This window comes from Ictalurus furcatus, chromosome 10 (assembly GCF_023375685.1).
Source record: "Ictalurus furcatus strain D&B chromosome 10, Billie_1.0, whole genome shotgun sequence".
Classification (NCBI taxonomy): Eukaryota; Metazoa; Chordata; class Actinopteri; order Siluriformes; family Ictaluridae; genus Ictalurus; species Ictalurus furcatus.
Window position 1 is genome coordinate 23,995,132 of NC_071264.1, and position 12,433 is coordinate 24,007,564.

Sequence of the window (12,433 nt, forward strand, 5' to 3'; positions counted from 1 at the left end):
GTGACCTATTTGCTGTAGTTATTCTTTGTAAATCACCTGCAGAATGCCCACTTTTTAGCATGCAGAATTGAATTGAATAGTTTAATAGTCTGACTCCTTTTATTGATTCAGATCACTTGGCTCAGCTTAGCAATAAAACAGTTGTTTTTTTTTTGTTTCTCAAATAAAAAGAAGAAAAAATGGAACAAAACAAAAAAAAAAAGTCAAAGCTAGTAGTCCCTTGTGAAAATTCTTAGTAGATTTGACTAGGGTAACTACTAGGGAAATTCTTAAACATGACACTGCCACAGTTTGACTGGGATAGTTCATGGTAACTGTGGTTCCATATATATTAAATGTACCAGAAATGCATTAATCTATTAATCTATTATTAACTGTCCTATCAATCAAAAGATCCTTTGTGCTTGTTATATACTGTATACAACACATACAAAAAATAAATAAATCTAAAAAAAACAAACAAAAAAACTAACACTGATAATAATAACAGCATAGCTTACATTACAAAATAACATATAGAAAGCTAATGTTGTTATTTTGCTATATTAATTCTATACTGTATACAACACATACAAAAAATAAATAAATCTAAAAAAAAAACAAACAAAAAAACTAACACTGATAATAATAACAGCATAGCTTACATTACAAAATAACATATGGAAAGCTAATGTTGTTATTTTGCTATATTAATTAGTCAGCACACAGACGAGAGTTATATGATTAACAGCACTAGGCCTAAAGAATACTGATAGCATTTGCAGAGAGACCATAATAGGGTCAATGTATTATGTGTTGCTTTACATAAAAATGACTCTGCTGGTATGAGAACAATCTACCACTGTTTATCTAGACGAGCCAGCACATTTGTAGATCACTAAATGGTATTTGATCTACATTGTCATTTTGAAAGTCTGGCTGATTTTCCTTAAAACTTCACAGTGATATCAGCATAGAATGGTTGAGACTATTGTCTAAATAGCAGGTTTCAAAAAACAAAATATACACTGCTGAGCATATGAGCGTGTCAAACTGTTGGCACCTTCTGCCCAAGCAAAAAATATGAACAAAATATTGTACAACCTCAATTTTACTTCCTTTTAAGGAAACAGAGTCCAGCTTACTCCCTTGCATGTGTCTTGTAGACAGTTTTTGAAAATTGCATTATAGTTCCAAGGCCCATTTTGGTGTAGAATAAGCAGTACTGAGATGAGAGTTGTGCTCTCTGACACAGAGCAAAGAGAAAGACCCTTTCACTGCCGTGAGGCCACCTTTTCGGAGCGCTTGACGGTCTTCCTCTGTCGTCTGAGCAATGTGGCATGATGACTCACCAGATAACGTTTGTCTGAGCTGCACTGTGAGATAGAAACATGCAAATAAGTGACTATCACTCTATAATTGAGACATAAGCCAAGAAAAATTCCATCTTTCCTCTGCTGAACAACATGCATCACACAGTTTAACAAGTTTACTTCTCAGTTTTCATCCTGGAGTTTCTCCTGCACTATGCCTTTTAGTGGTTTCCCTGATCTAACACCCAGCACTAATTAAACAAGTTTCATGTTTCACTCTTTTGACTAATTTGAGCCTGTTTTGGTTGAGACAATAGGTCTCTAATGTTCCTGCTTTCTGGTGCTGTAGCTTTTATATTTTTGGCCTGCTACTCCATCTTTATTAGGATAAGCCTATGAAGTACTACTATATGTACTAATCAATGTGGGAAGAGACCACAGATTAATGTAATTATCACAACGATGACAATCAACCTTAATATATTCTCACTATGGTGCTTATTTGAATGTTGTGAACTTCTTATTTATATATAGTTGTATTAGTTATGACTATAATTAAAAATATAACTATGTTGTTAATTGTTATAATTATAAACGACACTATATTTCATAAATTTCACCTTGCGCAAATATCTATGGATGTATCTTTTGACTTGTAAACCCAGTCTCAGAATCCTACACTTACCATAACAAGCATGTCCTTGAGCCTCTCCATGGCCTTCTGATTGGCTCGTCTACGAGACACATAAGATGTCAGGATGATACTGTAAAACAGAAATACAGATTTATTTATGACATATAATGTACAGGTACTAGGTGGCTGACAATTAAAGGAAAAACCGGCTCTGTTATGCTTTGGGGGCATTTATTTATTGTACTGGCATTGTTTGGCTCTAATTGTCCCCTTAAAGGGAAGCGTTGAGGCAAATCAATACTAAATCCTTCCAACTGATCACCTTTACCCTATAATGAACATTTCTATCATGGTGGGAGCGTTCTCTTTTCCAGGGTGACCCTGCCCACATCCACAGGCCATGAGGGCTTAATGAATGATTTGATGAGGATGAAAATGATGTAAATCATACGCTAGAGCTTTCACACTCACCAGATCTAAACCCTAATAAACATCTAAGGAGATTTTGGAGAGACATGTTAGACAACGTTTTCCATCAGCACCATCAAAACACCAATGGAAGGAATATTTTTTAGAATAATGGTGTTCTGGTGACTTAAGGAGGCCCAACACGTTACTAAGACACTTTATGTTTATTTTTCCCTTAATGTTATCGATCGCTACATGCACATATGTAATCAAATACATAATTACTTACATCTCCATTAATATGAGCGAGAATGCAAAAGCTGCAGATGTCATGTAACGTATGACTGTCTTTGCAGCATATGGAAGTGTGTCAACACAGGCATTGGTCATGTTATACACAGTCTGGTTCCCTTGAAATGGGCCACAATCACAAGGAGCAAACCTGAATAATAACAGGGAAAGCAGAAAAATAAATGGGAACCAATGTAAAGACGTAAGTTCAACTAAATTGTGTTTAGTGTAATTCTTGGTTAATAATAATGAGTTGCGCCTTGCTATACAGTTTAATGTTGACACCAATTGTCACGGCGGACATGATGAGGCCCAGTAAGAGCATGAAATGAAACAGAACCGAAGAGCTGGTGGTCCGGAACATTTTCCTAGCTGGGTCGCAACATCGCATCAGATTGAACTGGGGAAAAGTAAAGAACTTTTTTTTAATGGATTTTCCTCAATTAGAGATTGAGCATATTTAGATAAATGCACACAATATTTACGTATTTAGACATACTTTACTGATGTAGAAGATTGCCAGTAGTTTAAAAATGCTGATGGCTGGCAGGAGAGGACAATAAAAAACTCCCACCCAAGTGACTGTCTGACTATATACCAGATCTAACACATTCAGTGGGATCACAAACCGCTGCTTGCCCACTCTTGACAATTTAGAGGTTGTACACTTCTCCACCAACAACCTACAACAAAACAGTGAGGACAAAATTCACATAATTATACTAAATATACCAACTGATATTTTACTGTACTCATTTTTCTCTAATGACATGAAAAGTTAGGCAAGAAGTCATACTTTCTGGGATACGCCACCAAGAATGTATTGCAGAAAGATGCCAAGAGTTGAAATATTGTGAGCTTATACATTTCCTTTCCAAACTCAGTCTCTCGACACTAAAAAAAAACACAACAACAACAAGAACTACACAACCAAACAAACATTTAGGTATAGACAATTAGTTGCAATTCAGTATGACAGTATGTCAAGGGCTAAACAATGTGAACAAAATAATATATTACAATAATATTTGTATACACTCACTGGCCACTTTCAAAGGAACACCTGTAAACTTGCTCCTTCATGCAATTATCCAATCAACCGATCTTGTGGAAGCAGCTCAATGCATACAATCATGCAGATAGAGGTCATGAAAGAGCTTCAGTTAATGTTCACATCAAATATTAGAATTTTGACTATGGCCTGGCCGCTGGTGTCAGACAGGCTGATTTGAGTGCTTCAGAAACTGCTGTTCTCCCGGAAACTTCACACACAACAGAACTGATTTGAGCACTGAACACTGATTTCCTGTTTCCTGATTTTTGACTCTTTCTCATTTGTTTTCTTCTGCTTATCCTAAGCATATCCTTGTGTGATCTTACCCTCATGTATGTGATATTAAAAACAGTCAGACTGCTTAAAGATGTCTAAAACCTGGCTTCTTAAGTGTGTTTTTCCTACACAATCATTGCCACGCTTTGATCAAGTTGTTGGATAGCAAAATGGACACAAGTCTAATCAATTACAAGCCTAAGAACTGCTATAACTTTACTCCTGTGCAAATATTGTATCAATTTCAGTGCGGAAATCCAGTAGTTTTCATTACTATACCACAGATATACAGTACAGGCCTAGTATTCATTCCATATTTATTATTTAATGCTTGTGATTTTAATGTTTTGTGGAGGAATCCCAACTCACCTTGCAGTGATGATCATTATTAATTTTAGTAATGAGGAAGAAGAGATAGATGGCTAAGCTTCCCAGCTTCAGCAGGATACTCCTGTTGGTATTAAACATACAATCGGTTTCAATGCACAGCAGAGTATCAACACTGTAAACATAATAAATTATAAATAGGTTATGCCAAATTCTGCAGTCCTAATAATGTTTACATACCTTTTTATAGAAATTTAGAGAAAGTACAGTCTCCTCCTACTGGAACGCCAAGGCCAATTCATTTGTTTGTGCTACACACCAAAGAAATTTGATCAAAAGATGGATATGAGACAAGATTTAGGATTTCAGCTTTTATTTCCTGGTATTTACATCTAGATGTATTAAACAACATAAAACATAGAACCTTTTAGTATCAGACCACCCAATTTTTAGGCAAGCAAAAGTATAGGAACAGATAAGTCTTGAATTAAAGTAAATAGCACTTAATATTTGGTTGCATATCCCTTGCTTGCAATAACAGTATCATCCCCGTGACTCATTAACAACGCCAAATTGTTGGTTTCTTCTTTCGTGATACTTTTCCAGGCTTTTCAGCCTCTTTCAGTTGTTGTTTGTTTCGGGGGGGTTTGGGTGGGTTGTTCTCACTTCAGCCTCCCCATCAGGAGGTGAAATGCTGCTCAATTGGGTTAAGGTCTGGTGATTGACTTGGCCAGCTTGGCCGGTCTAAAACCTCCCACTTGCACCCCGCCCCCCCACCTGATAAAGTCCTTTGTTGAGTTGACATTGTGTTTTGGGTGATTCTCTGTACACTGGCAGACAAAAATGTTCCTGTAAACTTCTGAATTCATTCTGCTGCTACCATCATGAGTTACATCATCAGTAAAGATTAGTGAGCCTGTTTCAGAGGCAGCCATGCAAGGCCCAAGCCATGACACTACCACCATGGTGCTTGACTGATGAGCTTGTATGTTTGGGATCATGAGCAGATACTTTCTTTCTCCACACTTTGGCCTTTCCATCACTTTGGTAGAGGTTAATCTTGGTTCCAGAACTTTTGTGGCTCATCTCTGTATTTCTTTGCGAATTCCAATCTGGCTTTGTATCTTGTGGTATGGCCTCTATATTTCTGCTCTTGAAGTCTACTTCAAACAATGGATTATGATACCTTCACCCCTGCCCTGTGGAGGTAGTTGGTGATGTTGGGTTTTCTTCACAGCTCTCACAATTTTTCTGTCATCAGCTGTTGCTGTTTTCCTTGGCCAACCCATTTGGTGTGCATTGCTCAATACACCTGTGGTTTCTTTCATTTTTGGGACATTCCAAATTGTTGTATTGGCTATGCCCAATGTTTGTACAATGCCTATGATTGATTTTCCCTCTTTTCTCATCTTCAAAATGGTTTGCTTTTCTCACATAGACAGCTCTCTAATCTTCATGTTGGCTTATCCTTTTTAACAACAAAAGCTTCACAGGTGAAACTGAAGGCTAAACCCAAGAGTAGATGTTCAGAGCTATTTATTGTTTACATAATCAATCTCACAGGACACACCTAAGTAACAAGAAACACATATCAGTCACTTGTTGCAGTATTTTTGCTCACCTACAAATTGAGTGATCTGATACAAAATGTGCTATGTTCTGTGTTGTTTAACATATATACAAATACCAGGAAATAAAAGCTGAAATTCGAAACTCTCTTCTAATATTCCATCTTTTGAACTCATGTAGATGTCTTCAGTCTACAGAAAAAAGATTGGCCTTGCTGTTCCAGTAGTTTTGGAGAGGACTGTATGAGAAAGTATGATATAACATTTGGTGTAGAGTGGTTTAAAGATGAGATGTTGTGACCTACCGAACTAAGGTGACATTAAGCTGTGTGGTGAGAGAGTAGTCTTCATACACGGTGATTGCAGAAAAAAAGTGTGGCATCAGAAAATTGACTATTGTGATTGTAATGGCTGAATAATAGCCTTTCAGGAGATTCAAAGTCCAGTGGAGCTGATGAAACAGAGAGAGAGAGAATCCAGGTTTCATGTGCTAGATATAAAGGCCTGAACACCTGTTAGCAATATTTTTCTCTCACTCAAAGACTTTTTGATAAAGGCTTACAGTTGAAATATGTTTCTTACACAAGTAAATTTTATTTAGAGCCACCTACAAGTACTCAACCTGTTAATTTAACTTTAAAAACATCATAGGTGAAAAGGGTTGAGACGGTAGTCATTGAAACATTATACCTGAAAAGCTTTTAGGTTCAAACGGGATACAAACCAACCATTTTAATATAATAACAGAAGACACTGGAATATTAAAATATGATTGGCTTATATTTTCCATGATATAATAAATCTGTGTCACATGTTCAATGCTAAGTGAGAAGTTCAGCTCCTCCCATTTCCTAAAAGAATGGTGAAGTGAATTTTAGCACATTCACCAGCCTTCTCAAAAGAACGAATTCCTCTGAAGGCATTTCATTAAAAAAAGTGACTTTAAATAAAGTGCCAAAGAGTAAATTTACATTTTCTGCCAAATAGCAGCATATATATTATAGACATTATAGACAAATATTTTATGTTACAGTATAATGGCTAATATGACCTATTATCACTTTGTATGGTACTTGTTTAATTATTTGAGTCATATGCCTCGTCCCTTACCTCAGGGTTTACCAATTTAGTGGTGGCAAACCAGATCAGATAGATGGAGCCGCCCATAAGAATTAACACCATAAAGTTGAGAGCAATGCGGAGGACGTACAGAAGAATCCACTGCTTCAGTGAACGTCCCAAGACTTTCTGACGAAACTTCTGTTCCTCAAGGTCCATCTAAAACAACAAGGCAAAGAGAGTTTGAATGTGTGTGTGTTCCAAGATGGAATTTAAACTGAGGCCAAACTCTCTTTTTCAGGAAATTTGAAGGAGAAATTCATAGTGATAATTAAGAAATTCCACCAATTCCATTGCTTTCATTTTGATGATGATTATTTTTTCATGTTTTAAGTAAGAAAAAACTTGATTCTATAAGAAATAATCAAAGACAGGATGGTGTGATGTGGCCTAATACAAAGGGAAGTTACTGTTCTACCCTAAAGTGTTTTAATCCTCAATTTGCCAACTTATTCAAAGTTTCTATTTATTAATGAATACTTTTATCGTTTATAAATGTTTATAGTTACATTTAATGTTGTGGATCATCAGCGAAACAATTTCCTGTTAATTTTTAAGTTACAGCTATAAACAGTTGTACTAATCTCTCCTTTTTCTCTCTCTTGAAGTTATGGAGCTTGTCATGTTACCAAGCAACACAAACCTTCCCAGTGGTAGACACTTAAAGACAGCGTTTTCTCCAATGATTACAAAGTGCTGACACTGAATATGTTGTTACTATAGAAAATACTGGAACTACTGTCAGGGCTACTATTATAGAAGATTAATCGCCAAAGTATTGTGAATGGTGAATTGAAGAGGGCTGTGGCATAATAATCACTTTTACTGTTTCTCAGGCTGATGGTCAGGAGCATACCTTCAGTTCGTTCCTGATTAAGTTGTGTTTAAGGACGGCTGCGTCAGGCTCGCGGATGCAGAAATCCCATCCACAGAACACCTTATAGCTCATATTGGCACTGAAATTAATGCCAGTAAGCCATGTGTTCTTATAACCCACCACCGTCCTATAAAAGAGAAAAAGCCCATATTTAGGGAAGTGTGAAGTGTTGTCTTTTACCCTGACTTTCATCAGCTTTAAACCAACTGTAATGTGCAAAGCAGCACTCAAAATCCATGCATTTAATTATTTTGGTTTTAAATAAATTAATTTAGAATTCCCATGGAATAGTGATTAACAAAATTAGTTTTTTCCCCATTTGAATTCCAATTAATTGAATTGAATTCCCATTAGTTTTAAGTGTGGTTTTGTTTCTACTTTATTTCCATTTCTTTTTTATTTCATTTGTAGTTTTTATATATTTTGATGCCATTATTATTGTGTCTGATCTTTACAGAGTGACTTGTGAACAAACACTGCACATTTTTGCAATGCGAAACACTTTCATTGCCAGATGCCAACAAAAAACTAAACAGAATCATTGTTTATGAAAATGAAAATGGACTATTTGTCAGCTTTTCATTTTATTTCATTTTGTTTCAGAGGCAATATTACTGGGGGTTTTTTTGTTTGTTTGTTTGTTTGTTTGTTTGTTTGTTTTAGTATAGTATTTTATAGTATTTCAGTTTTTCTTCTAGTTTTACTTTTTGGTGAATATAATGACGCTGTGCTAGATTTGGTAGTGGAAAAAACATTTTTAAGCATGTGGAAGAAATGGTCTATTACAATACTATATAATTGTACAAATATTATAGCTATTACTTTGTAATAATGTAATTAATGTGCAACTATGCTCTGCTCATATACCTATGCCTACTTATAAAAATGTCTCACAAATATTCTCAGTAAAAGAATGAAGTTATGATAATAAAGTGCTCTGACCTGCGCACTATCAGGATGAGATTAAGGAGGAGTATGATGAGCATGCCAAAGAAAAAGAGGAGAGCTATGTTCAAACATTTTGAGCCGAAAGAGTGGTTTTTGTAGAACCCATAGAAAACTGGAGAGTGTTCCATAAAGCCCTGTAAAACACAGAGAGTTGGACAGAAAAGGAAATGTGAAGGTAGTTTTGAGTTATCTTTAAAATCAGACTGAGGTGGGTCCATATGTAATTAGGTAATATGGGAGGTTTTCAAAAGGCTCTCGATTCAACAGTTAAAACAAGTGGCAGATAAAGGTCAAATTTACTTAACCTGGCATAGATTGTAACAGATGTAAAGGTCCAACACTGTGCTCTGGTGGGACTGTATGATGTTTTCATAGAATTCAAACATTGGTGACAAATCAGAGATCAGAGTGCAATAACTAAGAACTGAAACATGATATGCTGTGCTATTATAGGAAAATAATCACTGATGGGTTGGTGTGGTGGTTTGTTCCTGCCCGACTTACTGTTACCACCCAAAATGTATTATTTTCCAATAATAGCATGTAATGTACACGACACGAGATGCCATACTTTTTATCTGTTTATAGTTACATTTAACATTGTGCCACATTCAGCCTCTATGTTTTCTCTCTCTTGGATGTAGTAAGACAAAAATATTCAGTCTGGTACAGAGAAAGCCACTATCCTGATGTTGGAAATCTAACAGCTAGAGCTACAGCATTACCTCAGACTGTTAGAAATCCCTGACAGTGGAGACTTCACCATATCAGCAGTTACACCTTTTTAAATCAGGTTATGTGGAGCATCCACCATTCAAATCCCTCTGTAAGTTACATATAATGACATATAACAATAATGTATTTGAACATCCATCCATCCATCAATCCATCCATTTTCTGTACCGCTTATCCGGGAGACATTCTGGATGGGGTGTTAATCCATCGCAGGGCAAAATCACATACAGATTCACACACTATGGACACTTTGGAAATGCCAATCAGCTTACAATGCATGTCTTTAGACTGGGGGAGGAAACCGGAGTACCTGTAGGAAACCCCCAAAGCACAGGTAGAACATGCAAACTCCGCACACACAGGGAATTGAACCCTCAACCCTGGAGGTGTGAGGCAAACGTGCTGTATCAATTAATCAGTCAGAACTGAGAATTGCTACGGTATAATTGTCAAAGAAGATATGTAGAGAAAAGAGTATGGAGCAACTTACAGAGCCCAGAAACATATCCAAAAGTGAAATATTTTGAGTGAAGTTCTCGGACCCTTCAAAAGAAAACAAAAATGACATTAGTTGATAAACAAAACCGGCAGAGATTTCCTAAAATCTTCAGCACTTAACACGTAACTATACTTACAGGATGTGTTAGTATTTTTGGTCCTGATATACAGAGTGGGACTTAGCACAGAGCCAGCGATGATGGTACAGTTCAGGAAGTTTAGGAAGAGCAGGTACCTAAGGAACACGAAGTACGCCTTCACACCCACACCAAACCTCCCTGTAGAGGAGATGAGACCATGTGAAAGGTTAACACAGCAACGTAGGAAGACAAAACGCACTCTACACACAGTACATTCTATATACAGTATATATACCTTCAATGTTATGGAGGGTGGTTTTCCATAGCAGTAGTCTTGAGACGACTCTCCCGACCTGCTCCCTCAGTCGCCTTCTTGCAATTTCCTGACTCTGCTTCCATGATACCCAGTAATCAATTCTACACCTCTCTAGATGTTGTCTATCCCTGATTGAACATAAATAATGACAGGAAATTGTAAAACGAAGTAACTGTTCAGTCTAAAACTTAGTACAAAAGGTTTGTGTATAGATTAAGGATGGGCGATGCCATATTTTCTCTTTATAATACTAAGTAATATACTGCTCTCAATAGCAATATGGATAGGTCAAAAGGTCTTCCTATGTATATAAAATATAAACTGGTATAAATAATCAAAATAAGTCATCAAAGAAAATACTCTAAAGTCATTTTGTTACTATTAAAAATCACCCCAATTTATTTTTAAAGAGATTGAATGTTTTCATTTATTAAATTAAATACTTGGTGTTGATTAGTGGTTTCACAACAAAATGTCATTAAAAAACAATAACTGACACAGAAGCTCCAAAACTGTTACTTTCATCAAAAATCAAGATGGATTAGCAAATAAATTAAAACACCTGAGGTTCCTCTTCTCCTGTATACACAGGGGCAACATCTTCAGTGGTTGATTGGGGTTCCAGTGAACCTCAGCTTCCTGTACTTGATCCTTGTGCTGCAGCCTTTTCTGTAAACTGGGCAGTTGCCCGTAGATATCATTCTCATAGTCATCCCAGGAGAACTCTGAGTCAGCAGAGAAGATGCTCTCCTCTGGAAGTATATGAAAAAAAAAACACATTCAAATGATATATTTATGTCTACAGTGTTTTGACGGTGACTCCATTTGAAATGAAACTGAAATTTAGCCATAATTAAATTTCTGACAAACACAAATACAGAAAACCAGAATGTACTAAATACATTGTACTTTGTACAATGTACTGTATAAATAGATTTATTTCTGCCGTGTAGCTTTCCGAAAACCTAAATCATTTTGTTTTTGTTCGTTTGGTAATTGGATGTTTGAATAAGATTCAATATGTTATATAATATAATCATTAATATGGTACAGCTTTTTGTAAGGAGATGTTTATTTAACATTTATAGAAGGAGTCTCCAGTGCCCGTGCTTTGTAACAGTAAGTTTTCCGCCACTGGAAACTCTTCCATTTTCTCTGTAACATCACAACTTGCATTTTTTGTCCTAATCGAGAGAGAGGAAAACATTCCACAACATAAAATTTATGTATAAATTGTTAGATTTATGATGTCATTGTTACAGATATGAAATCTTTTTTTTTTAAGTACTTTTACAAAGATTTACAGTATATGTGGTGGTTGAATTGGCTCACTTTATGATAGGTTAAGATGCTACTTCCCTTTCACATGTTAACTTGCATTTTATGCATGTACGGTTAAAAGTTTGTATCTTTTATTCATGAATGTCTAAAGGTTTTTATCTTTTATGCATGAACTACTACATGTCTATAATTTTCAAACCTAGGGTTTGTGCAGAAAATACAATCACACGCATGAGTCAGAAAAAGAGGAAGTCCAGGCCTGAGTGAAACATCAGACGCTCAGCTGTGAAAGAAACAGTCGATAAAGTCAAATGAAATTTCGGAGATATTTCAGCTAGATTTTCTTAATTCCCATCCAATATTAAAAAAAAAAACAAGCTTGACTATGCATATACATGTATGCATAAGAGAACTGGACGCACAGACACATATGCAAGACACTTGCCTGATGATAGTCTTTGGTAATTGAGCTCCTGTCTGAGCTCCTCCATATTTTCTCAGTATCTCACAAGGCGTAATCCAATAGTGTAACGTTTCAATAACACACTTCTTGCAATAAGGTGCACAAACAGGTAAAAGGCACAAAAGGGACAAAAGTTATCTTCAACTGGCAGCTGTAATGCCAACGGTATGGCATAAGCTCAGGATGTGGTATGTCCTTCTTGGTAAAGCTACAAGCATCGCTGCTTACAGGAAGTCAAATGACATGTGTAGTACTTGTGGGCGTCA

At 36.2% G+C, this 12,433-nt stretch overlaps 1 protein-coding gene across 1 annotated transcript; it reads right to left on the minus strand.

Moving 5' to 3' along the window:
* Positions 1-289: 289 nt before the first annotated feature.
* Positions 290-12,403, minus strand: tmc8 (transmembrane channel-like 8). Its single transcript, XM_053633922.1, has 16 exons — positions 12,150-12,403; positions 10,986-11,175; positions 10,403-10,551; positions 10,165-10,305; positions 10,020-10,072; positions 8,789-8,928; positions 7,826-7,973; positions 6,961-7,128; positions 6,156-6,301; positions 4,325-4,406; positions 3,422-3,519; positions 3,125-3,308; positions 2,895-3,025; positions 2,624-2,776; positions 1,978-2,056; positions 290-1,355 (listed from the first exon to the last, which is right to left on the minus strand). The coding sequence occupies exons 1-16, from the start codon at positions 12,193-12,195 to the stop codon at positions 1,254-1,256; spliced, it is 2,010 nt and encodes a 669-aa protein (XP_053489897.1). The 5' UTR covers positions 12,196-12,403; the 3' UTR covers positions 290-1,253.
* Between the last annotated feature and the right edge of the window lie 30 nt (positions 12,404-12,433).